At 42.8% G+C, this 26,818-nt stretch overlaps 2 protein-coding genes across 2 annotated transcripts in view; one reads left to right on the top strand and one right to left on the bottom strand.

The window, feature by feature from the left end:
- The window catches only part of dnah1 (dynein, axonemal, heavy chain 1), a 38,765-nt gene extending 29,228 nt beyond the window's left edge, over positions 1-9,537 (top strand). The window contains exons 67-78 of the mRNA XM_085764346.1: positions 425-621; positions 1,471-1,615; positions 1,887-2,045; positions 2,874-3,005; positions 3,266-3,436; positions 3,557-3,736; positions 3,939-4,115; positions 4,680-4,850; positions 6,012-6,142; positions 6,324-6,468; positions 8,250-8,456; positions 9,157-9,537. Coding sequence (XP_085620472.1) covers positions 425-621; positions 1,471-1,615; positions 1,887-2,045; positions 2,874-3,005; positions 3,266-3,436; positions 3,557-3,736; positions 3,939-4,115; positions 4,680-4,850; positions 6,012-6,142; positions 6,324-6,468; positions 8,250-8,456; positions 9,157-9,513 — 2,172 coding nt within the window. The 3' untranslated portion in view covers positions 9,514-9,537. The remainder of the gene's footprint in view (positions 1-424; positions 622-1,470; positions 1,616-1,886; positions 2,046-2,873; positions 3,006-3,265; positions 3,437-3,556; positions 3,737-3,938; positions 4,116-4,679; positions 4,851-6,011; positions 6,143-6,323; positions 6,469-8,249; positions 8,457-9,156) is intronic.
- Positions 9,538-15,719: 6,182 nt separating this feature from the next.
- Positions 15,720-25,958, bottom strand: LOC146965365 (interleukin-1 receptor-like 1). The gene is made up of 11 exons (XM_085764373.1): positions 25,893-25,958; positions 25,366-25,615; positions 24,414-24,603; positions 22,672-22,822; positions 22,390-22,455; positions 21,315-21,435; positions 19,370-19,515; positions 18,261-18,398; positions 18,014-18,178; positions 17,730-17,875; positions 15,720-16,308 (listed from the first exon to the last, which is right to left on the bottom strand). The coding sequence occupies exons 1-11, from the start codon at positions 25,951-25,953 to the stop codon at positions 16,060-16,062; spliced, it is 1,683 nt and encodes a 560-aa protein (XP_085620499.1). The 5' UTR covers positions 25,954-25,958; the 3' UTR covers positions 15,720-16,059.
- Positions 25,959-26,818: the final 860 nt, after the last annotated feature.

The raw sequence follows: 26,818 nt of genomic DNA, 5'->3' as shown, positions 1-26,818 counted from the left end.
TAGGCAAATGCGTAGCCGGAACTACATTCCCGACACGGCTGCTGGGTGGAGTGATTTCAAAAGCGAAAGTAGTTCCGAGTACTTGCTTCATGTGTCGTAATTTTACAGAATTATACGTGATCATTTCATAGCGTGGCGAATGTGCAGGCCAGAACTTGTCCACGTTTTGGAGTTGTTGGATTACATATGTATTTGATGAGTTTGATGAGGGAAACATGGGAATACTGTGCACCTCTGTTGCGTTAGCTGAGCAGCTCACATCTCTGCCCCATGATCCAAAAATAGCTTGCACCGACAATTAAAGGTAACGATCCTACTCCTAAAACTATAGGGATTATGGCAATGGGCCAATTTGCCAAAATGTTGAACTATCCCTTTAATCTTCTCCTGAGTTAATCCAAGTATGTTTATGACTCTATATCAGACTGAGTGGCGCTACCTGCTGTCTGGGGGGATGCCCGCCCAAATGCTGCCCAACCCGGCAGCGAGCTGGCTGTCGGAGCGCGCCTGGCTGGACGTCCTGGGCCTCAGCGCTCTGGACACCTTCAGCAAACTGGCGGCGAGCTTCACCAGACACCAGCTGGGTTTCAAGAGGATTTTTGACAGCAACCAGCCTCACAGGCACGCAGCCTCTTTTCCTTCCTTTACACGGTGCAGACAGAGTGGCATTTCCATTACTTTTCAAATTGAGACGCTGTCCAGCATTGTTCTTGACAGGCTCCCGTTTTGTGTTAAAATCTGGCATTTATAAAAATTGATTGTGTGACAGAAGCAGTGAGGGCTGTCGGGCTGTGCGATCATGACTACACTGGCTGATTTGATTCACATGAATGTCAATCAAACTAGGAGGTGGAACTTTAATGCAGGTTAAGGGCGCGTCCACCAACAACAAACAAACAACAAAAAAGTGAGCGAGGATGGAGGAAAGGGAGACAACGACTGCGGCGAAGAAAAGAAAATGCAGTTATAACAAGAGACTGGGAAAGCCTTGACTGCTTGTTCTGTTTGATTGTACATAGTTAAAGGGATACTTCAACATTTTGGCAAATTGGCAAATTGCCATAATCAAAAAATTAAAATAGCTTGCACCGACAACTAAAGGTAACAAACCTACTCCTAATACTATAGGGATTATTGCAATGGGCCAATTCCCCAAAATGTTGAACTATCCCTTTAAGGTGTGTTACAGTAACTTTAGAGGAACTGTGAAATGGCATGACAGCTTCATGCTTACTATGTGAGATATAAGAGACAAGTTGAATCTAAATTAAATACATAATACATAATTGATAAGTTTTTATAGTAATGTTAGAATAAAAGTTATTTTAAACTTTATCTTGATGCATTGGAATCTCACATTGTCCCACACACATGTAGTCTCTGTCCCACATTTGGTGAGTTGGGATCTGGTCTTCCTAAATACAGAAGCTGTCAGTCACTGTCTAACGAAGAGTGTGTGTTTGTCTACAGGGAGCCGCTCCCAGCGGAGTGGGACACGGGGCTGGACTCGTTCCAGAAGCTGCTGATCCTGCGCTGCCTGAGGGCCGACTGCCTCGTTCAAGGCCTGCAGGACTTTGTCTCGGCTCACTTAGGGCAGCGCTTCATTGAACCTCAGGTAGACAGCCAGTCCCGCCTCTAGCTCAGTGGTTATAATTGCTCCTCGTAGGGCTGGGTCTGCGGCAAACATCCAGTATAGAATAAACTGAAAATGATTTATGTTTATATTTCTGCTTGCGATGATCAATAGTGCGCAATAAGCTGTTCTTATCTCAATTTGTGTTTTAATTATTTAAATCTGTTTTTTTTAATGGTTGCTGTTTCCTTTTGTGTCTGTATCTTGATATGCTCGATATGCATCAGTGCTTCTCTCTCCCATCCTCCCACAGACTTCAGACCTGTCCGCCGTGTTCGCAGAGTCGTCCCCCTCCACTCCGCTCATCTTTGTCCTTTCCCCTGGCACCGACCCCGCTGCCGACCTCTACAAGTTTGCGGACGTCATGGAGTTCTCCAAGAAGATGAGGTCCATCTCTCTGGGCCAGGGCCAGGTCAGAGCCACGGGGACACCTGGGAACTCTCTGTCTTTGTGCACTCGCCTCGTGATATTTGTTTTCTCCATTTCCGACAATGTAGCATACTAATTTGATTGACAGATGCTAGATATTAAAGGAGAATTCAGGCCATTTTTGACCCCGAAATCATTTTCCTGATGGTCACCAAGTGTTGGGGGGAGCAAAAAGCGCGACTAAAATTGATGCAGACAAACTGGAGTTACACCATGGCTAGACGGCGTGAGCCACGAGACACCACTGAACTCATATAGTGTACAGTATAATCAGTAAACTTTGTGTTTTTGCATGTGGTCACTCACCTCAGACAGCCGAACTCTGAAACATCCTGGAAAGACATTACTAAGCGATCGCAGAGCGCCTTCTCCCCGCCACGGAAACAAACACTTTTTCCTTGTTGTGATGATTTCTTTACAAAAATAAACGGTCGAGCAGTGCAGTGGTAATGTCCAAAATATCTCTGACCTCTTTTTCTGCTCCCCCCAACACTGGGTGACCATTAGGAAAACAATTTAGGGGTCAAAAATGGCCGGAATTCTCCTTTAAGGCATACAACAAGCGTAAACACTGTGTAGGTTTTTAAGATGAAACCAGATTCTTTGACCATGAACACAAGCAGCTGTATTTCAGTTTACCGTGTTCACAGTGGATTGAGAGCCAGACCGTTAGGAAATCTAAATGTTGTCTCTTAACTGAAAGCCTGATATTCATCTTGATGTTGTCCTCACATCTGTAGTCATATCTGTCCTCTTCTCTGCTGTCGTGTGTGTGTGTGTGTGTGTGTGTGTGTGTGTGTGTGTGACTCAGGGCCCTTGGGCTGAGACTCTGATGCACGCTGCCATGGAAAAGGGTCAGTGGGTGTTTTTCCAGAACTGCCACTTGGCTCCAAGCTGGATGCCCTCACTGGAAAGACTGATTGAAAACATAAACCCGGCAAAGGTCAGAACCGAGGCGTACATAAGAGCACGGACACAAACCACACACACAAAAGACAGAATTCACTTTTAATATAGTTTATTGCCACTTCCATGAAAATAGGCATGACGTCGTGTTGCTTGACACAATAGAAGCAGGCACATTTAGGACAGGAAATATTAAAATTCACAAGGCAATTCACGGAGGCAGAATTAGGTCACACAAACAGACTGATGCCGTGTAGACTCACCAAAGACACTGAACACGTCCGATCCTCTCCACAGGTGCACAAGGACTTCCGCCTGTGGCTCACCAGTCTTCCCAGCAACAGGTTCCCAGTGTCCATTCTCCAAAATGGCTCCAAGATGACCATCGAGCCTCCCCGGGGCATCAAGGCCAACCTACAGAAAACATACCTCAGGCTCACTAACGATTTCATCGCCACTTCCACCAAGGTCCGTCTCTTCCTCTGTTACGCCTCCTCATCGTTTCCTCTTGATTCAAAAATCTGCATTCCTCTGCTGTTTTGTGTTGTGTTACGTCCTCACACGTGCCTCTTTATGTTTCCTCTGCAGGTAACAGACCTCAAGTCTTTGCTTCTGTCTCTGTGTCTGTTCCATGGAATCGCTTTGGAGCGAAGGAAGTTCGGCCCTCTGGGCTTCAACATCCCCTACGAGTACACAGACGGAGACCTGAACATCTGCATCAGCCAACTCAAAATGTTCCTGGACGAGTATCAGGACATTCCCTACAAGGTTATTAACAAAGCCTAATTTTCTCCATTGTTTTGTCATCATCCCTCTGTTCTCTTTTCCTCCTTTGCAGCTGTTTTATCATTCAGCGTTTGTCTCCGTAACCTGTCAATCATTTTGTGTCTGTTGTTATTTCACGGTGAAATGTTTCTTGTCATTTCTCTCAGTCATACAGTGTGTTAATGTTCCTCCTCCACCCGTCCAGGTGCTGAAGTACACCGCAGGGGAGATAAACTATGGCGGCCGTGTGACGGATGATTGGGACAGACGCTGTCTGCTCAGTGTGCTGGAGGATTTCTACTGTCCCGCTGTTCTCACAGAAGATCATGTCTACTCCAAGTCTGGAGTCTACCGGCAGATAGACAGAAGTCTGGACATCCAGGTTAGACACTGGAAGATAGAGAGCGATCACAGGATTAGTACAATAGATTTGCACCTTGATACTGTGTATTTTGTGGAGTCATTAACCATGTCATCCAACAGGATGTTACAGGGTTTATGCAACTAAGCAACAGAAAAACAAGAAGGCAATGTTTATCTAAATTATGACAGAACTGCGTTATTTGTGTCACCTCATATTGTGCCATTTAAAACCAAAAAAAATGTACAAATTAGAAATATTCTGTGTGCGCTTGTTCTCCGATGAGTTCACAATAACTAAAACTTTTCTCTTTGTTCTTGCTGCATTTAACAAACAAGGAAATGTAAGAAGTGAGACTGTAAGTATATGTTGTGTTGCAAAAAAACTCACGACGTGCAGTAACACAGGAGTTGCACATGCTGAGTCCAGACTACAGCACCTGGATTTTCTCTTGTGTTACTTTTTAAATGTCGCACATATGAAATCAGAGAACAGCAGCTTGTGACCTGCTGACTGTCAGACTGACTGATGGCAGTCGTGACAGTCTCCAGTGACCAGTCTTAATGGAAACTCTCATCCCCCTAGGGCTACCTGACGTACATTCGTGGTTTACCCATCAACGATACACCCGAGATCTTTGGTCTCCATGACAACGCGAACATCAGCTTCGCCCAGAGTGAGACCTTCGCCCTGTTGGGAGCCGTGGTTCGTCTGCAGCCTCGAGCTGCCTCTGCAGGCGGGAAAAGTCAAGAGGAGGTACAAACAACACTGGTTTACTGTGTCTGTTCTTTGTTTGAGTATATTAAAGCAGAAGTAAGTGATATATTTGTGTTAATATAAGTCTTAAATAGTTATATCTTCCGACAGCAATCACTTACATAGAGTGTTTGGTCTGAAACACGGGTCTGTCAGTCACTCTGCTCTGCTCTGAGCCCAGGAGAAAACATTTATCGTATCCTACAGTTTTTATCCAATGAGGAGAGAGAACGGCATGCAGGGCTGTGTGTGCAGCCAAGGGACGCCGTGAATGTGGCGACATAGGGACGAGGACTGTTATGGTGTGTTCAAGGAAACTCGTATTTTTCCGACCGTGAAGTCGTACCAGTTCGATCTGGTACGAGTTCACCGGTCGGAAGTTACGAGTGGCTGTTATAGTGACTTTCACCGGTAAAACAGGTCGGAAAAACACGAGTGGGTTGCCTGGAACGCTACAAAGTCGTAAGTTGTGACTTGAAGCTGTAATTTACGATTTCAAAAGCCTGCCTGGAACGCAGCATTAGCGAAAACGACCGGACCACTTACTTCTGCTTTAATCAAACACAAACTGTGGAAAAACACTTTTAGGAAAACGTACCTAGGTGCGCTTCCACTGCAGGAGTTCCTGGTAAAGGGAGGGGGCAGGAACTTTTACAGGAACCGTTCTCTCACTCGGCCCTCTCGGCGGTGTCTCCACTGCAAACCAGGCTCTTGCAACATTGAGCAAACTTATCATACTTTTCTTTTACTACGACTATTCTCATACGTCTTTTACTGACTTATTCTCTTTTTTCCGTGAAAATGCTTTTTTTTTTTTAAGATAACGCTGGGATTTAAAAATGCCTCTTGGCGCCATATCCCGTTTTGAGTCTGTCCAATCCTCACAGAGTAAATCTCAAGCCCCACCTGGGAATTTTTCGGGGCCGATCTGAGTACCTACCCCCAGGCAGGGACTCTTTTTGGCCCCGTAAATGTTCCAGTAAATGGCCCCACGGGGGAAGCTCCTGCAGTGGAGTCACGCACCAACGGCCCCTGGCCCCGTAAAATTACCCCGAAGTTCCTGCAGTGGAAACGCGCCTCTTGACAGCAAAATGTCAGGTAGTGTCAGGGCTCTAGGACTTGTTAAATTCCATCTGTAATCTGCCTCCTTCTGGGCCGCAGATCGTGGAGGAGATAGTGGGAGGCATTGCTGAAAAGATCCCGCGGCCTTTCAGCATCCAGGAGGTGATGGAAAAGTACCCGGTCCTCTATGAAGAATCCATGAACACTGTGCTCATCCAGGAAGTCATCAGGTAGCAATTACCGTACACAGTACATCACACCGCAAACCACATGGGTATAAAAACACACGTCAGTTGCTGGTAAAAAATGAATAAACACAAGAAATGCACATGTTCTTGCGATTGTTTATTGTACAACTAGTTGAATTAGATCCCAGTAATCACACGTCATTGTATATGCCGTGTCTTTCAGATACAACAAACTGCTGGCGGTCATCTCCCAGAGTCTCGGTGATATCGTCAAGGCTCTGAAGGGTTTGGTGGTGATGTCATCAGAGCTGGAGCTTATGGCCAACAGCCTGTTCAACAACGCCGTGCCTGACATGTGGAAAGCGAAGGCAAGACAGACACACACACACACACACACACACACACACACACACACACACACACACACACACACACGTACCAGTTATGATCAGATGTCATAATATATACATAACCAGTGGCGGCTGGTGGTGAAATTAGTTGGGTGGGCTAATAAATAAATTATAGCCTACCCATTAAATGGTTAACACAGTAGCTAAAAGTTACATCTCATCTGACTGGCACAAAAGTATAGCAACTAACTAGGCCTACACACTGTATTAAGTAGAAGGGTCTAGTCAAAAAAAAAAAAAAACTTCACCTGGTTATCTCACACACTCACTCACACATAGCCTAACGTTACCTACACACACAGTTTCTCTCTCTCTCTCCCTCTCCCTCTCTCTCTCACACATGCACGCACGCACGCACACAGAGTCACACACACGACGATAATGCTCAATCAATAAAAAAAAAAAAAAAAGACAATATGCTTATAGCTCATATCGACGGCCTTTGTGGTGCTCCTGGTGGGTTTAGAAACTTTCGTTCATGTTAGCAAATACAGTTTAGAGCAGCAAAGTATGCTGCTACCTGTGATGCTAGTGCCTAGCGCCGCTGTTTCTGTCTTCTCTCTCCCACAACAACACAACTTTTCCTCCGGTTCCTGTCATTGGTCTGAAAACAGCGGTGTTGGGCTAAATGAAATTAGCCCCAATGACAAGTAAACCAAGGGGGCGGGTCATGACGCCTGTCAATCACTGACCCTGCGTCAGCCCGCTGCTGATTGGTCAGAGCCGATCGGCCTGTGGGCTGAATGAAATTAGCCCCAACAGTCGGTCAATGGCGAGGGCGGGACATGGAACCTGTCAATCATCCACAGTCGGAACAAAGACGGTTTATAAACCAAGACCTTTCATGACGAGTTAGCTTCCTGTATGCATGTCACGTGGGCTTCTGCACGGCCACGCCCCTTTAGAGAGACCAGAGGCAGCTTGGAGTGTATTGATTCCTATGGGACAATTTAATGTGAACACCGATTATGGTCGGGCCTTTCTCCCCACGGTCACTGAAGCAAATTTCGGACTCATTTTTCACAAGCCACATCTCTTCTGAACAGTTTGACACCAAAATGGTAATTTTCAGACGGAGAGATCCGGAGAAAATCCACTTTGTTCAAGACCTGTCTCTGTCTCTACGACACACTCTCGCGAGATTTGGCACAGATCTCCTAGGCAACGTCAAACAAACGGCCGCGAACTCCCGTGAAAATGATTTAAATTATTTTTGGCATGCTAAATATTACTGTTAGTAGTGTAAATATTTAATGTTATCATAAGAAAATATAAATATCTCACTTTCATCTACCTACAAATTGTATAAATCCACACACACACGATCACAGACGAGGTGGGGTGACGGTTGGCCACGCCCACTTAGAGAGACAGGAAGTGTATACTATTTCATATCATTGGAGCAGCCGCTCATGGAGTATCTTTCCATTTATTGAATATCTTTGGTCGGAAAATGAATGAGAGCAGACTCGGTGAGCTGGGGCTGATTAAAATTAGCCCATTTAGAGATATCCTGTGTTTTTCTTGAAACTATTTGATATTGTTGCCACTTCGGATTTCACTAAGACTTAGCACAATCTTTTGTATATTATTTAGAAAATATTTTTTTCTCATCTTTTGTTGTGTAGGTTAATGCAGGGAGGGCTTAGCCCCACTAGCCCATTGATACCAGCCGTCACTGTACATAACCCATTTACAGCCCCTTCTTGATTATTCACAAACCTGAACTCTCCCTGCAGGCCTACCCGTCTCTGAAGCCTCTGGCCTCCTGGGTGTCCGACCTGCTTCAGAGGATCAGTTTTGTGCGGGGGTGGATCGATGAGGGCATCCCCCCCGTCTTCTGGATTAGTGGCTTCTTCTTCCCGCAGGCGTTTCTCACCGGCACCCTCCAGAACTACGCCCGTCGCTCCAGCATCTCCATCGACACTATTGGATTTGACTTTGAGGTCAAAATGAAATGATATTTTCAAGTTTTATATTACAGATTTAGAGGATTAAGTAATATCTGCTGCATGCATGTTAATGTATACAATATTTTGTTCTCATTTAAATATTGAAGGGATAGTTCAAGTCTTAGCAGTAGGTTCGTTACCTTTAATTGTCAGTGCAAGCTATTTTTAGAACGGCGGAGCAGAGCCACGAGCTGCTCAGAGCTACGCTACAGAGGCTAATGGGATTTTTTGGTTTCCCTCATCAAACTCATCAAATACACAATCCAACAACTCCAAAACGCTCTGGTGGACAAGTTGTGACCTGCACATTCACCACGCTATGAGATAATAACAGATGAGACGATGAGAGTTGTTTTCGAGGTAAATTCGCTGATGCGCGTTCCCATCAGCGGCAGTTTTTCAGCAAGCAGTCTCTGCATTTCCCTCAAAAACAACTCTGTCCCGTAACGGTCTGTTATTATCTCATAGCGTGGTGAATAGCATTGATGAGTTTGATGAGGGAAACCAAGAAATCCCATTAGCCTCCGTAGCGTAGCTCTGAGCAGCTCGCGGCTCTGCTCCGCCGTTCTAAAAATAGCTTGCACCCTTGCAACCTACTCCTAAAACTATCGGGATTATTTGCCAAAATGTTGAACTATCCCTTTAAATTTAACCTGTTTCCTTCCCATCTCTTTTGTAATGCGTTCTCCCACAGGTGATAGGGAAGTCATTGTCAGAAATAAGACAGAAACCAGATGCAGGCTGCTACATCCACGGCCTCTTCCTGGAGGGGGCTCGCTGGGATAACGAGGCGGGTCAGCTCACGGAGTCCAGGCCCAAGGAGCTCTACACGGAGATGGCCGTCATCTGGCTGGTCCCCCAACCTGACCGCAAACCTCCCACCTCTGGGGTCTACCTCTGTCCCATTTATAAGACACTGACGCGCGCTGGGACACTGTCCACCACCGGTCATTCCACCAACTACGTGATTGCAGTGGAGCTGCCTACGGATCGCAGTCAGGGACACTGGATCAAACGTGGAGTGGCCCTCCAGTGTGCACTGGACTACTGAATACAGTCTTTTTTTCATTTGCCATTGTTGCTTCATACTCTGTAATTTAGAGTCCAAAATGATGATGACTGCAGGTGTTTTTGCTGAAAACCAATTCAAATCAAACAGATTCTTTACCTAGACATGATATTTTACGAAATAAATACAAAATAAACATTGATTGTTAAAATAATAATAAAAAATCACAATGTTATATTTTAATTTATGAGCAATTGCTGCGATGAAAATAGATCCAGCTTCAGTGTTTTTAATATAAAATGGTGTAACTTTTCAGGACAATAAACATTGTTCTTTTTACATTTAAAAGCAATTAATGCAAGTATTTGTGTCTTTCCAATAAAAGTACATAAATATGGTTTTAACAGTATGTATTTTATCCTTAAAGGGGAATTGCCATTTTTTACAATCTGGACCTTATTTTCTAGCATAAAATACGATCATTTACTCACCCAGATAACTTTGGTGTCATTACAAGTCGTTCTGACAAAATTAGCTCCAGCCGAGAGCCGCGTATATCTGTATAATGCGAGTACATGGGGCAGCGCAATGCAGCCTCTAAATAACACATTATCTGCTGCGAAACTCGTTGATTTCACCAATATTTTGTTAAGATACGCTAGTGCTATTCCCCTTTGAGTCCGGGGTTAGCTGTTATCAACATCCGGGTCTGTAGAGTAGAGTAGAGTAGAGAATACTTTATTCATCCCTAGGAGGGAAATTCAAATTAGTCCAGTAGCTCACACGACAATGACACAAAGCAGGACCTCTGGATGGAGCAAGGCCGCCAGGTGGAGCAGGACTGCTGGATGGTGCAGGACCGATGGTGAAGGGGCAGCTGGGTGGATCAGGATCATTGGTGGAGGGGCCAAATCATTTTGCTTACCGGTATCTGCCCCACTACTATATTCCTCCATCTTGCAGCAAGGAGAGAGGAGCCGTCCACCACCGCTGCTTTCCTGGTCAGTCAAGGTGCCATGAAGTGGATGATCCAGGCCATCCAGAATAGGCTATTGACCCCTTGCACGTGACGTCACGTTCCATTCGCGGTAGCTACGGACGCCATGATGGACGGCAAAAGAACAGTGAACCTCCAGATCTGTCCATTTTCAATGAAAGAAGCTCATCTCTGAAGAATCTCTTCTCCCCACAGAAGCATCCATCAGTAGATAACAAAAAACACAACAAAAATAAAGCAAATGTTGAGTAAAAACTCAGAGCTACCAGACTTTGCTGCTCCCAGTTGAAGCGCATGTGGTCTTACTCTTAACCACTATGAATTACAATTTTCAACAACTTTCTCAACAAAATGCTCAATATTCACACCGTAAAGCAGAGCAGATCTGCAATTTTTTTGTTTTTTCAAACGCGCCCACGATTTGAAATTTAACCGTCCGCGTCACGTCACAGCAGCGAGCAGAGCAAGCGGCAGTTAAAAAAAAAAAAGCAAGCTGCAGTTGGACATCAGGAGGACAGCAATCAACAGGCGTTGAGTGAGAAACATTCAAAGTAAGTACTTTATTTAAAAAAAATACTTGATATGAAAGTTTCTGTATGCTTTTCTCTTTCATTCTTGGGCTCTCATTAAAGTTATCTTTTGAATGAGAGACATTCAGCATTGCTAGCGTTAGCGTGTTAGCGTTAGCATAACGTGTTAGAGATTCTTACTGAAGATGTTATAACAACAAACTACACACATCATGAATCCAGTTCCAGTGGCATAATATCTCTGTTTCTGTTCGGACTGCATTACTGTGAAAGTGTTAGCAGCGCAAACAATTTTCAAGCACCAACTAGCATACAAACTGTTATCATTAATGTAGCCTTTAGCTTTACCATGAATCAAATTGTGTGTCTGCCCTCATCGGGAAGTGTCAAAGTTAATTTTAGCACAGCTCAGAAGCCACAGGCTGCTTAACCTTACTGAATTTTAATTATAATGTCAGTAACATGAGCTTTAATGCTACGAAAAGTGAGTTATGCTTGGTTCACAATGTGACAGTTGAGGTTCCTGTCACTATGCCCCCAATTGATCGTGCGCCCTGCCTATTTGGCCAAGGGGATGTCCCTTTGGCCAAGTGGCAAACGCGCGTGACTCTTAACCGGGTACCTGGGGGTACCTGGGTTCAATCCCCTCTTCACCTTGCCACATTCTGGCGTTGTCGGCAGGATCCATGTAGCACTAGGGGTGGGTCCATGGATTCCTAATGTGTGGCAGCCTGCGCGGAAGCACGAGGACGTGCTTGTGAAAAGAGGGGGAGAGATGTTGAGGTTCCTGTCACTATGCCCCCAATTGATCGTGCTCCCTGGCTACTTGGCCAAGGGGATGTCCCTTTGGCCAATGGGATGTCCCTTGGCCAAAGCACGCGTGACTCTTACCCGGGAGGTGTGGGTTCAATCCCCGCCCGGGCCCTCTTCACCTTGCCACAACAACATGCATTAATTTTAAAGTTTTTGTGCACATCTGCCTGCACAACTGCTTCTCCCGCCTGTGTTGTGTCAGCCGTGCTGTAAAGGGTAGGTTAAATATAGGATTTATCACAGGATGTCTGTCTGATCATTCAAGTCAGCACTGGCTGTATATTTTGTGGTCATGCCTTTACTGCAAAGATTGAAACAGTAGGTAACATTGTTCAACGTGATCTCCATATTTGGTGGGATGTGAGCAGTCTGTGGTTTATGATTTGGAAGAACATTGCCATTGGAAAAGGCAGAAAAATTGCACATTTGCATTGAAATTATTAATGCCAGCTGGCATTCAAATAGCAGTCATATTTATTGTTGATATTACACATTTTCTTTGGTATGTACATTTTCTTTTGTGTTAATAGCCACCACTCAGGTGATACAGATTAAAGGAAGAGGTTCCTCAAAACAACCAGGCCCGATCACCACAGCCTTCAAAATCTAATTCTCTGCAGTCCTCGTCGTGCCCTGCACCACCAGCACCATCCCCTTACCAGTCATCACTTCCTGAGAGGCCACGGTCACTTCCACGACCACCAGTGTCTTCTCCTCGTGCATCTTCTCCAAGTTTAAATCAAAGATGACTGGATTGTTTTGAGTTATTGTTATAAAATAAGTGAATAGGCTTTATGCACAGCTCCACTATTTACTGAACTCACGGAAAAACATGGGTTACAGGTTGCCTAGAACGCTACAAAGTCGTTAGTCGTGATTTACGGGTTCAATAGCCTGCCTGGAACGCGGCATTAAACCTGCTCCTTTATTTCCTGTCTTACATTATTGGACAATCTGATTAATCCAGGTGTGTCTGACCATTGTTGTGACTACTGAGGTCAGAGTCAGACACACCTTGATTAATCAGTTTGTCCAATATGAATTGTCTGTTGATTGTTTCTGTTGATTATGCCTTCAATCCACCAGTTCTTCATGTCTCTCCTTTCTTTACACCCCATATTTAGACACCAAATTCCATCTTCAAATTGGTCGTCTCGGAGCCCCATTCAGTCTCCTCATCCTCGGCACACCACTCAGTCGGTCTCAAGACACTCCTGAACTCTTCAGGCCATCTTTGAGAGTGGGGCGATCAGAAGTAGAGCAGATACCTTGCTCTGGTAAGTTTCCACAATTGTTTTTCCTAAGTCCACATCAGCTTAGTGATCATTACTTCATCAATCTGCAGATCTTTAACACATGAAGCACCAGCTAACACAACTGACTGCAATGGTCAGCTTGATCCCTGGGAGGATGGCTGATGAACTGCTCCAACTGAAGAACCTGACGGCATTCAGTTTCCCTTTGGCTCACTGGAGGGGCTGAAAGAACCACGCAATTCCTCACAGAAAAAGAACTTGGTATGAATTAGTTGTTGTAACATTTTAACTATTAGATCCACTATGACTATCCTTAATTTCTCTCTCGGTGTGAATGCTGACGACCATCTTCTTCAGAATCTGCACTTTAAACCCTTTCATTTCACATACTTTGAACTAGATAAACCTCCAAACCATTTCCATCTGCAGAAAACCAGTGTATATACTTTTAATAATGTTGTTGAATGATCATGATCCAAATCGAGATAGTTCAGTGCAAAGTATAAAATCTGCACTTTATTCTAAAAATGTCCCTTTACCGGTTGGCAGCCTCTCTAAGTCATAGTGAAATACAGTGGTTTCCGATGGGAATATAGACATGGGTCTGAAATAGGTAGTGCATCCCAAAATGTTCAGTGTTAACATTCATTTATTTTCAGATAGTTTTTCTGTCTGTGACATTGCTGGAACACTGATTCATCCATCAAAAGCATGTTTACTTTTAGCTTCACTGCTGTTTTGCTCTGGGCGCGTTGAGCTGCTACGTACCGCGTATGCGGGTCAGTTTGATCGGCCGAAAACCGTAAATTACGACAGTGACCAACCGGTCACCGATTGGGGCCGATTGGATATAAAACCGGCTTTTTTAATCGGCAGCCGATTGATCGGTGCATCTCTACTTGTAAAGTTATCTGGGTGAGTAAATGATCGTATTTTATGCTAGAAATAAGGTCCCTGGCCCGTAGCCAAGGGGGATCGGAGGGTTCGTTCGAACCCCCCCCCCACACCGCTGCCGCAAATGCGGTGCTTGTCTTGTATTAGGCTCTCTAATAACTCTCTGATTGGTGTGGGATGCGTGTCCCCCAATATAATACATCCATGGTGTCCCCGTGTTGACTGGACTGCTGCTGAAGCAAACAGCCCAAAGCCTGTGAGTTCTAGCCAATCATAGAGCAGTAGGGCGCCGCGCGAGTTGACGCTCTGCAACCTGCGGTGCAGTGGTGCGGTGCGTCAGCAGCACTGACATGCTGCTCTAAAGTCCTGCTCCTGGCATCAAGCTGAACGGGCCTGAAAGTTAAAAGCCGAACCCGGTCTGACCCGCGGGTGTTGAAACCCGGACCCTGAATTAAGTGGGTCCGAACCCGGCCAAAAGAAAAGAGAGAGAGAGAGAGAGAAGCCGAGTAGGAGCGCGACCTGACCTAATTAATGTCTACATATTTTCGGACTGAACTGACGCGTCCGGTCCATGAGAAGGTCCATGCACACCTGGTAGCCCAAAAGAACAGCCAGGCAGCCCAGTCCAGAGAGCAGAGGAGAGGGAGACAGCAACAGGTGTGTGCGTGTGTGTGTGTGTGCGTGCGTGCGTGTGCATGTGTTATACCTGCAACCTCCAAATGGGAATGGGAGCCTCCTTTCATTTATTAATATCTGACAGTAGCTACAGCCATCATACAGATGAGAACAGGGCAGAAGTGGTGGTGGTGTGGTCTTAAAGAGGCTGAAGCAGAGGAAACTGGCCTTGAAAGGCTGGTCCAGGTCAAAAGATTGAAAAAAAAGTTTTGTTTTTTCTCACCAGCCACAGCTCCCCACTAGACCAGTGTCATACAGTCCAGCCATTCTTGCCATTACAAAGATAGAAACCTCAGTCAGTAGTATTTTTTTTTGTTTTGTTTTTTTATCTGAAGTGAATGTTGTCTTCCCATTATATTCTTCTCAGAGTACACCAGAATGCTTCATTTACCTCTTAAAATCATAAAAACTTTCAGACCCCCCCTACAGGGGTTTACTTTATCATCATTTCCAGTTTGCAGGTACCTCTGTGTGTGTGTGTGTGTGTGTGTGTGTGTGTGGGTGTGAGAGAGATACATTTAACTACATTAAACATTATTATGATTATTGTTATGAAAAAGCTAAGCCTTTTTTTATATATATAGGCTATAATAAATGAATTACATGGTGAAAATTTTGTTGTAAATGAGAGCAACAGTAAAGGATAGTGGAGGAAGAGAAACATGTGATGTCAAAGTGAAGTTATAATGGGGGAAAAAAGAAGTGTGTGCCTTTATTATTATTATTATTATTATTATTATTATTATTATTATTATTATTTATTTACTTTTTTTGGGGGGGGGGGGGTCCACTTTTTGGGAAAAAAGAACCCCCCCCTCCACAAGGCTGGCTACGGGCCTGGATCCAGATTGTAAAAAACGGCAATTCCCATTCAAGGTTCATTGTAATTAAATATTTATTAACCAAATTCATATATTTCAAACATCTGGGATAATTACACTGTGTTCACAATTAGGCCTACATATTTTCCAACTTCAAGTCATATAAACTTGAATGTTTGTTGGATTTAAATATCTGTGCTTTATTGCAACACTTTACATACTATCAAACAAATAACTAATGTATGTCACAGCAAAAATGTTGCCGCACACGACTAGTATAAATAAAGAAAATGCCATGTCTTTATTAATTAACAGTGGGGATTAGAGGTGCATGGATAGATGCTATGCCTGTAACACATAGGGCTTCATTTCAAAATAAAAGCTCACAGGAAAACAGTATAAAAAATTCTGTACATGATACAAGGTCTTAATTTGATTGAAGTTTACATACAAACTACAAATACAATAAATACATTTCATCTGAGATGAATCTTCATTTGGGATTCTGATATATAAATACTATACATATAGGACTTCCCTCAGCTACTTCTTATACATGCCATAGATTTGTCAGAGCAAGTTAGACTGTATAAGTTAGTGTATCAAACAATTGCCGATTGTGAACATTTCTTGGCCGGATTTGCAGGCATTAGGTATCGTACTCTCTTCCAGAAGCGTGAGTTCCACGAGGCAGCTCCCCGTGAACCGTCAGGCCACCTCAGCGGGGCGCTCTTGCGAATCAGGTGTTGCAAGCCGATGGGAAGTTGTGTGTATCCCTGCGGCCCGGTCTCCCCGAGCTGGATCAGAATCACACTCATCTCCCTCTGGACCAATGCATGGTGGAGCCCCACCTGGAATATGACCAATAACATTTTTCTTTTTACTGCTTAATCACAATCAAATAATTCTCATTAGCAGAAGAAAGCCACAAATGACAAATTTTATTTTAGTCTTAAGTTAATACAGGGCACAACTTGATAATCAAGTGTCAAGAAATCAAACAGTTATGGTGATTCAGTGTTGATTATCTCAACATTTTAGGACAACAAATTATAATATTCTGGTACCTTTGCTCAACTCTCTATAGCTACTTGATCATTTTCTGAATGTTAAAAAGTCAGACAGATGATTGGAGAAACTTTATTTTGAACAAATCCAAACTAGGGATGCTCATTTTTCTTAGTTTAGGTTCCGTTTATTTCAGACAAGTTAAAATAAATAAGAAATAATACAGTAATGGACAGACATAACAAATAAATACTTTACAAAGACAACACATGAAAAAAAATTAAATAATTGAAAATGAAAATAATTAGATTTTTCATATCCGAAAAGGAGTGGGAAGAAGTATAACTTATTTATTTTGAATTTCTTTTCTAACCGATTACCAACGCACATTAACCATTAAACTGTTGACCAACAAGATTAAATAGTATCTGTGACCCTTTAAAAAATACCAATACAACATGGTTGTTTTCATTTTAATAAGATAATAATAAGAGGTATATTTTAAAATGTGCAAAACTGAACCAATAAGAACTTGGATCTCCTATGTAGGTAAATATTTTATGACTTTTATGATAAATAAACTGTCTATACATGAGAAAGTCTAACTAAATCAAAACACACCTTCATTGTTTAACTAGTAGTATTTATCAGTCCAAATTCTTACTGTATTGTTAAAGCAGATAACAGCGGCACGGCCGTTTCGGCTAATGCTGTGTTCAAGGCAGGCTTTTGAAACCGTAAGTTACAGCTTCAAGTCACAACTACGACTTGGTAGCGTTCCAGGTAACCCGTAGCTCGTGTTTTTACCGTCCTGTTGTCTGTGAAAGTTCCCTATAACGGCCACTTGTAACTTCCGACCCGTGAACTCGTACCAGATCGAACTGGTATGACTTCACAGGAAGGAAAAACACAAAGTACGAGTTTCCTTGAACGCACCATGAGTTAGCAGCCCCCGCCCTTGTCAGGCATCAATTGGTCCTCGTGCTACGTCACCACATTCACGCGCATCCCTTGGCTGCACACACAGCCCTTCATGCCGTTCTCTCCCCTCATTGGATAACACTTGTATCCCACAAGGAAAATTTTCTCCTCGGGTTACAGCAGAGCAGAGTGACGGAGAGACTCGTGTTTAGGCTGAAATACTTCATGTAAGTGATTGCTGACGGAAAATAGGACTATTTAGGACTTATATTAACAAAAACATTCCACTGATATCTGCTTTAATGGTGAACAGTCAAGATCCCTAAGGCTTTGTGACTCCTACCTGCCAGTCGAACCCTCCTATCGCTGACTCTTGGGTGGAGGCGGGACACTGGTCTGTGACCTCAGGCGCTGATCCTGAGTCCGGGGTGAGGATGACCATCAGTCTCCTGCTCTGCTTTATGCTGTCCTCCACCAGCTCCAGGCGATCTGTGGGGTCGGAGAGAAGGCTTAAAAAACAAACTACCTTTTAAACCACAACAAGCAGCTCCACAGCCTCCATCCATACTTTATTTATCTTTGTTTAAAGCCAAAATACAAGAGAGTAAAGGCAAAAGGAATTCAGACCTTCCCCAGGTATGTCGTCCCTCCCGTGGATGAAGAGCCGGTAACCGCACTTGTCCTCGAGGACAGAGGGTAACATCTGTGTGACAAACCGACTGAGTTTGTCCTCGGTGACCTTGTCCATGCTCTGCGTCTGGTAGACCACGTAGGCATCGTACATCCTCTCATCTGTTCAACGCAAACAAAATGTAAATTGGAGTTAACGTGATCGTCTTGAACAAAAAGACATCTTCCCTCCCCCTAACTGTACCTTTTCTCTGACTGCTCAGGGGGACGTAGCGTCTGAAGAGGAGAGCGAGGTCGATGGCGAAGCACTTCACCAGCACGGCAGCGCACACACAGGCGAGCAACACACAGATCGGGGCAACGATGAGAGGAGTTCTTGACTCTGGAAAACAACAGTCAAGTAAGTCACGTGTGTGTTTGGATACAGTCAGCATTTTTCATAGTATCTACAAATTTCACTACAAGACTAAAACCAACAATTGTATAACTTAACCCTCAGGCCAAAAAAAATACAATTTTGTCTTTTTTCTTTTTTTATTTGGGGATCATTTTGGCTGTGTTAGGGCTAATGGCATGAATTTCTGCAAGAAGGATACTTCTTTGACATTAAAAAAAACAATAATAATGTGATTTACACTCACAGGTCTATTGTACACTACAGAGCATCTTTGCATACTTTGGGGACCTTCGAGCCAAACATACAAGTAAAAAAAAATGCTTTAGAATCATACATCAGTATTTTTTTCTGCTTCTTTTTTTGCAGATCCTACTTTGACCTTTTAGTCACTCCTGATACGATCAGTGCATGGGCGTACACACAATAGTGCTGCACGGTTTGACACTACTTGCTTGATTATGAAGGACAACACAGAGAATTACATAGATTTGACTGTGTTTCTCAACTCAAAACATTCACGTTTTAAGTAACATTAGAAATACAAAACCAGAGGTTTTTACAGTAATGTTTTCCAAATAACTAAATATTCTAAATAAATAAACACATAAAAGTAACTCCTGTCCAGTGTGTGGATCATTTTCCAGTGTTTCCCTTACTGTTCATTTTGGGTGTTTTTTTATTATATAGAAAAGAGCTAACTTTTTTTGTGAAATTTCATACTGTAGTCTATTGCTATCATTTCATTAGATTTATTACAATGCATGTGTCTCCTCTGCAATGATAGGGGCTCCCCCCTCCCTCCTCTCTACAGTATCACACCAGTAACACAGACACATCCACCCACACTAACGACAGATGACTAACCCTAACCCAAGGGTATTTTCCTATTTTACAATTCAATTCAATTTACAATACAATTTTACAAATGGACAACGATCTATCATGCTATCACTGACCTCTCTGTTTAAGGGTTAAAGTTGCAACCTTCCGCTCAAAATAACATGAGCAAGTGCATTTAAATGTCCGTTGAAAATCCTCCACTGACACTTTGTCAATGGTCAGGATGGCGGTGGCGATGGTCCTATTTCTATTGTCAGTGGTTCTGAAAAAGGACACACAAGTTGTCATCAACGTGAAGCGGTTCACCATGAAACCAGAGACAAAATATATAAATTTAAGATACAGTAGTAGAGATGTTTTATACTTGGGGGAGCTCTGGAGATCTGGGATAGTTCTATTTAAAGTACTGTAAGCTGAGTTTTTGGTATTTGTAACAATATCATGTTGGTTTTCTATACAGCAAAGATAGAGTCTTTACATTACGCCATCAGCAGCTGGTTTGGAAACCATCTGACCTCTAGTCTGGACCGGGAAGATCATGAGGCGACCCACACACCCCCATCTGCCCAGGACCAATATTGAAAAGCCCACCCTTAGACATGCAGGCCAATATAATCTCATCTGACATCTCATGGTTTGAACTCTTAACATGTCAGGGAGGATGTACAAAATCACTTTACAGACACATCCTGTACAAACACTGATTCCCTCAAACACGGTTGTAGCAGCTGCATGAGCAGGTTCTCAGGAATGACATGAAGGCATTTACACAGTTTAACACAAGCATATGTTTTGCATTATGTTTTCTATTTTTGGTATGTTGAGGTAAGTGTCCTTATCCCAATAAACTTGACCATGACCATAACTTTGCCCCCAGGAGCCCAAATAATCAAAAAATCTGCTTTGTCCCTGTTTTCAAATAAACTTATAAACTAAACTTATACAAGATTGAGTCAAAGGATGTACATGTGTTGATGTTTGATTTGTGCTGTATTTTTGGTCGGTATTAAACCAGCACTAAGGAACTTTTCAAACTTCATATAATATTTTCATAACTTTTGTGATGGTACATCGACTTACAACAGGTTGAATGACACCTCTGTCCTGGCCTGAGGGGGTCTGTATCATTATGGTCTGTATCTCCTTCACTGGCACTAATGCTGCGTTCGATTGCACTCGGAACTCGGAAAGATCCGACCTCCAACTCGGAAAAATGCAATAGAACGGCCCTTGAAGTCGGAACTCCGACTCGGGAACTCGGGTTGGATCCAAGCAGCCCGAGTCGGTCGGAATTACGTCACAGCAATATGGCGTCGCACACCGCGAGAGGTATTTATTTATTTAGGCTATTTATTTTCCAACCTAGAAGGGAGAAGTTATGGAAAAGGGAATATAGCCTAGTTCCATGCGTACTGCAGCAAGAGTTGAATCTGCACGGCTCGCTGTGACACATGCAGGATTCCCCTCTCTGGTGCGTTCAAGACTGTGTGTTGCAGAAGTGGCGTTTCTATTTCTCTCTCCCCCAAGCAGCTAATGTTCTTCCCCAGCAGTACTTTTTGATGCTCGAAAGATATATGAGCTTACTGTGGCCGGCCATGTTTTCCGAGGTTGCGCAATGAAACGCATTTACCTCGGAAGTCGGACTTTCCGACCGGGATCTTTCCGAGTTCCGAGTGCAATCGAACGCAGCAACTTTGAGGAGCATGGTAGGAACCCAGCTCTCACTTAAGTTTCACTTTCGCGAGTCACGACGAGGAGGGAGCAGCAATGCGGCACCTTTCCGTCGGATTGTGTATGTGTGTTTACTGTGAAATGATCCGCTGGAAACAGAAACTTAGTTTGGACGACTTCTGTTAATTTCCATGCACCGGGAGATCAGGAAGTCTACGGCGCTACACGCTAGTGCTCATGGGAAATGGAGTCTTCCTTCAGGCAAAACACTACCGCTTTGGGCCACTGGCGCCGCCAAACTCAACCAAAACTGAAAGTTCTTTAGTACTGCTTTAAGTGTGGGTGAACAATAATGTTTAAACAAGTGGAAAAGCTTTCGATCAGTCTTACACATTGGTGGTTTCTTTGTATCTGTCACTCATGCCTTGGTCAAGTGGGAGCCAGCTGGCATTACAGCGACGTTTAGCCCTAATTCCACAATAAACTGAACAGTTCAACTTGATCCCAACACCTGGTGGACAGAAAAAGAGATAATACACAGATGAAGTGACAGTGACTCTGTGAATCATTGAGACATTATTGCCTGAATAGAGCTGCTTTGAACCATCGCACACAAAATCAAAACAGTTTCGCTTCTGCTCCACTGAAAGTATTTTCTGTCGTTGGTTCAAAAGTTCAGCACAGTTAAGGACATCAAAACTCTTCAACTTCCTGTCTTCGTTTTGTTCTTCTCCTTTCAAAGGGCTGCTCTTAATGCTTCAACTTTTCATCCTTGAGATTGTTCAGCTGCTGCACAAACTTGAAACAACTTACTTTTAAAGGACCAGCAGGGTGAGTCCACTCACCTGAGCTGTAGCTTTGATGGCATTTTTTGTCATGAAATATTTCAAAATAAACAACATCCATAAAGTTTAAATTGGCAAAATTATGAGTAAAAACTTGAATATTCTCTGACATTATCAAGTCACAAATTAGCAAGAAATAAAACTCACAAATTTACGAAAAATAGCAGATAATTTTTTGACTTAAAAATTTAAAATTCTGAATTTTAAACTCCCCTCTCTCAGCTTGTTACTTGTGCCTTCACATTTTATTTACCTAACTGAATATCTACTCTGTATATTAGACTTTATCATTAACAATAAGCCATAACTTTGACTTTCTTGCAGCACTGTGCAAACCAGAATATGCCGCTACACAACACTTCCCATAATTTGATATTTTTATATACAGTATTTATAAACACACGTTTCCACCGAAAATTAAGTATGCTTCTCTGGCTAATGATATTTCAAATAAATACCTAACATTTTGTGCTTTCATTACTTCACGTTTCTCGCTCCAGAAAACAGTCGGTAAAAACTTATGTTCCATGTTTGAACTCAACACTAACAATTCACAAAACAGATACCTCATCATCGGTTATGTAAGTGTAGAATCATATCTATGTGGGAAACTTTCATACCCTCATCAGCAAACTGCTCCGTGTTGTTGATTGGAGCTTGGATTTCACAATGTTTCTGGGTTAAGTCTGCAAACAAAGATAAAACACAGCGATGAGTGCTCCCTTCTCTTCTCTTTTCTTCAATGCTCCAGTGTTATAGCCATTATCAGGTTTATTCTACGTGATATACCTGATATACCGTGATTGAAACTGTAACTCAAAGTTGTTGGATGTAGCTCCTTTAAACTCCCACTACCCAAACTAAAGGTTTATAAATTTGTATTATAAAACAAACTCTCTCACCTTCAACCTTTAGCATCCTGGAGGCTGATGAGTTGTACTTGTTGTTATTGTATGGCCAGGTACAGATGCAAGTGTAGAGGCCGTTATCATCTTGGCTGGCCTTCATCACCCTTAATTCACTTTCATTTTTACCTGGAAGATAACTGAAGTTCTGCAGGAGAGAAAGAACAGCTCTAGTTTAAAGGAACCCCAGCTAAATATTACACGCAAGAGTCTAAAATATGCTTAACAATAGTACTGAAAATCCTGGTGATCATAAACTCTGTGTTGTTGTTTGCACATTATACTTCCAGTTGCTCAACAGCCAGTTTCTACAGAACTTCACAGGAAGTAATGGTTTCATATCTACGGAGCCCCAGACATGACTTGGGGAAAAAAAGATTACATTGTGGCCACAATATGTGCACAAAATACTAATTAGTTCCCACAAAATACTATTTTTTGGCCATGAAATAGCGTGCAGACGAAATACTAATTAATAATATATCATTCCTGGACTGGGTAAGCAAATCGAGCGCACCTTCTCTAACAGTTAGAGAAGGAACAGAGGAAGAGTCGTAAGTGGAAACATAATAGTTTCAAGGATTAAGTAGCACATTTAACTGCAGAGACTGATCAATAATATAGTGAACTTTTAATCTGCTGTGATTCTATTGAAGGACACATTCAGCAGTTCGGTCAGAGCTGTAAATCGATACAAACTAGTTACTGATCACTGATAAAGTGAGCACTTTATGCGCGGCGTCGTTCGGTTAGCATCATTAATGTTGCAGCTTATGTTTTCCCTCAGCTGAGCTTCTGACACATGCTATTTTCAAATAAAATAATCAGTGACCTTTTTTTAGCCGATTTCAAGCTGAAACTCTGAACAGAATTTGGCCGGGATCAGGTCTGCAGAATAAGTTAGCGAGGTTATCTAGACAGGTTAAACGAGACACCTTTGTGACACGCAGAAATCTGGCTTTATGCTCAACATACTTCGCTCAGTAGACGAGTAGCTAGACCCCTCAGCTCTACTTGAATGTATGCTGCAGCTCCTACAGACATGGGTTTACGACCACCCATTGGCACAACAAAACACCGTATAGTAAGGAGGATACAAAGTTTCTTAAAGTGTTAAACACAAGCCTAATTAAATAACTGTCTAAATGTTGGACATATCGAGAAGATATTGACAAGAACAGAATAAGAAAAGACAACCTTGGACATCACAGAAGCTACTGCGGTTTTTTAGGGGAGCTCGATTTGTTTACCCAGCTGTCCAGGAATACCATAATATACAGTATTATGTTTTAGTATTTCGTGCACACGTTATACCTATGTCGTGGCCAACAAATAAGTACTTTGTGCGCACATTATATTTAGTAGTATTTTGTGGTTATGAACTTATTTTTGTGTATTTCGTGCACACTTTATATCTACATATTGTGGCCACAATTACGCCCCCCCCCCCCATGTCATGTCTGGGGCTCCGTACATATCTTTTTCTTATAGCATGAAATAGGAACCAATGGTAACGCCTACATGAGTCTTGGTGACAGAATGGCACATTATCTAACTGGGTCATTGCATCAGTTGCAGGGATAAGGGCACAATATGTAATACTACAGTAGAAGTGTGAACACAATGTACACAAATATGAGTGATTGTCATTACTGTTTGAAAATGTTTTTTATGCTGTCCAACTAGTGATATTCTCTGATATTGATACCAAAAGTTGGTGAAATCACAAGTGACCATACCTTGTACCAAGTGTAGTTTCCATTAAACTTGCCACATGTTTCGACAACAGTTTCTGGACAGTTGATCTTAATATTGTCATTAGAGCTTTCCTGTTTTCCGTAGGAATAACTTGAGTTCTCTCGGTCACTTGCATTGTAGACGCCAATGTATACATTAATGTTGAAGCAGCGTCCTGATTCTTCAATGAGCCTAAAAGAGACAGTGCAGATTATTAAAATTGGCATTTACAACCACGTCTTAAGTATGGAAGTTGAGAATGCGAGCAGGCAGGATATTCAATGTTTGGGGCGGAACCAAGCTCGGGGTGTGTTTAGCTAACATAGCTAACTGTTAGCTAGTAGGCTTGCTACGTTATAGCTTGCTAACTTAGCTAGCGAGGCTAAGTGATGGACCGCAGGGATCCAGAGAAGGAGAGTGGAGTAGGGACGGAGGAGAGTTTGTTTCGGTGGTGGTGGGCGAGTCTCCTCCATCGTACCCCTCGTTTTTCTCAGACGTTTGATTGACAGATGACGGATCCTGATATCACTGGCCGATGAATCGTGAGCAACGCGACGCATAATTCGTGCGCCTGCATTATCCAATGTGAAAAAAACTACCCCACTTTCACCCCGGATTTACTCGAAAATATAATTTTGCACAGAGTGTTTGGTCCGAAACAAGTCACTCTGCTCTGCTCTGAGCCCAGGAGAAAACTTTCCTTGTATCCCACAACCTTTATCCAATGAGGAGAAAGAACGGCATAAAGGGGCAGTCCTCTCTGTGTGTGCAGCCAAGGGATGCGCGTGAATGTGGTGACGTAGGGACGAGGGCGGGGACTGCTAACTCCATCGGCTGACAGGAAGTTAGCCAAAACGACCGGATCGCTTACTTCTGCTTTAAGATAAAGTAAAGGTGAAAGTGATAGTAGATCATCTCAAAGACAGAATACAAAGTTCAAACAAGGATTCTTACTGAGCAGTGTAATTGCCAGAGTCTTCACGTAGGAGGTTTAAGAAGAAGAGCTCTCCAGCGTGATAATGTACCCTCTCTGTCTTGTTAGGAAAGATGGGGATGGAGTTTGTGGAGTTCTTTTTGTACCATCTGAACTGTTCATGTGGTATTTCATCCAGATCTTGGTGCATAAACATAACATGTAAGGCTTCACCATCCGGTCGGTGCCGAGTACGCTCCTGTATGTCCGTACAATTGGGCTTCTCAGTCTCTGAAAAGAACAAAATGAAGTGATGTACCTACATGTTATTCATGAAGACACCTGTTGGTGTGCAATATAAAATCATTTATCAAAATAAAAAACTCATCAAGTCTTTGACTAATCTTATATTTAGATCCTGTCTCTTCTAAAAATGATAACTCAGGTAAAACACTTATACCAATACCAATACCATTACCCACCATTAATATATTTTACAAAAATGGATATCTATTTAAGAGGTGCACTAATGCACTTCATTTCCTTTGTATCATAATGTGAACACTACCTGAACATTCAACTGCAGACATCACCATGAAAATGAGGAGGAGGAGTTGGGAAGGATCCATTATCTGAGGGTGATAAAGTAAATTAAAACTTTAGGCTGGATTCTTCATACAAACAATGGAGAGAGGAGAGAGAGGAGCCTCTTGATGGATCATTACACAAGCTGATAAGTCCTTTTAATTTGACGCAGCAGAGGAAGCTGCTCCCTGCTCATCCATTATAAATTTATAAGGGTTTTGTGTGGGCCAGTTGTTGACTGCTTATTTTCTCAATGTGAAATGCCTAACCACAGCCAGGCATAGCTACAGTACCACATCATCACCAGACTGGTCTGGCACAGTTTCTCTCAGTCGTGGACGAGATCCCAGGACACTTAAACTGATTAATATTCACTTTAAACTCCTTTCTTTTTCCAGTTTGTGAAACCTCAGTTATTTGGTTCATGGGAACCGCAACCGTAATTAATCATAGACTTCGGGGTGTTCTGGTACCAAGTGTACATATGAACAATACAACACCTCCATTGTTGTCTTTCCAGGAATCCACACACTGATTTTTTTTTTTAGTTCAGCTCAGGAGCACAAACAATAGCTGGAGCCACTTTCCTGGGAACTTGAAGTTGTTTGGATGCAACCGAACACTGCTGTGAACTGTAAACTAAACTGTTTTCTTGTCTGTAACAACATCTATTGCACGTCTGTCCGTCCTGGGTGAGGGATCCCTCCTCTGTTGCTCACCCTGAGGTTTCTCCAATTTTTCCCTGTTAAAAGGGTTTCCATGGAGTTTTTCCTCAGTGGATGTGAGGGTCTAAGGACAGAGGATGTTGTTGTGATGCCATGTAAAGCCCTTTGAGACAAACTGTTTGTAAAAACGGGCTATACAAATAAAATTGCCTTGCCTTGCCTTGCCTTGCAACACTAAAAACTG

This window comes from Trachurus japonicus, chromosome 21 (assembly GCF_045865225.1).
Source record: "Trachurus japonicus isolate A0001 chromosome 21, Traja_1.0".
NCBI classification, from domain to species: domain Eukaryota; kingdom Metazoa; phylum Chordata; class Actinopteri; order Carangiformes; family Carangidae; genus Trachurus; species Trachurus japonicus.
Note: the sequence above shows the minus strand (reverse complement) of the source record. Positions and strands in the feature narration are given on the sequence as shown.

Coding starts and splice junctions, on each gene's coding strand:
- LOC146965365 (XM_085764373.1), bottom strand. CDS start 25,953: ATGGATCCTTCCCAACTCCTCCTCCTCATTTTCATGGTGATGTCTGCA. Junction 19,516..21,314: donor TACAAAGAAACCACCAATGT/GTAAGACTGATC, acceptor GTCCTTTTTCAG/AACCACTGACAATAGAAATA. Junction 18,179..18,260: donor CCTGAGCAGTCAGAGAAAAG/GTACAGTTAGGG, acceptor TGCGTTGAACAG/ATGAGAGGATGTACGATGCC.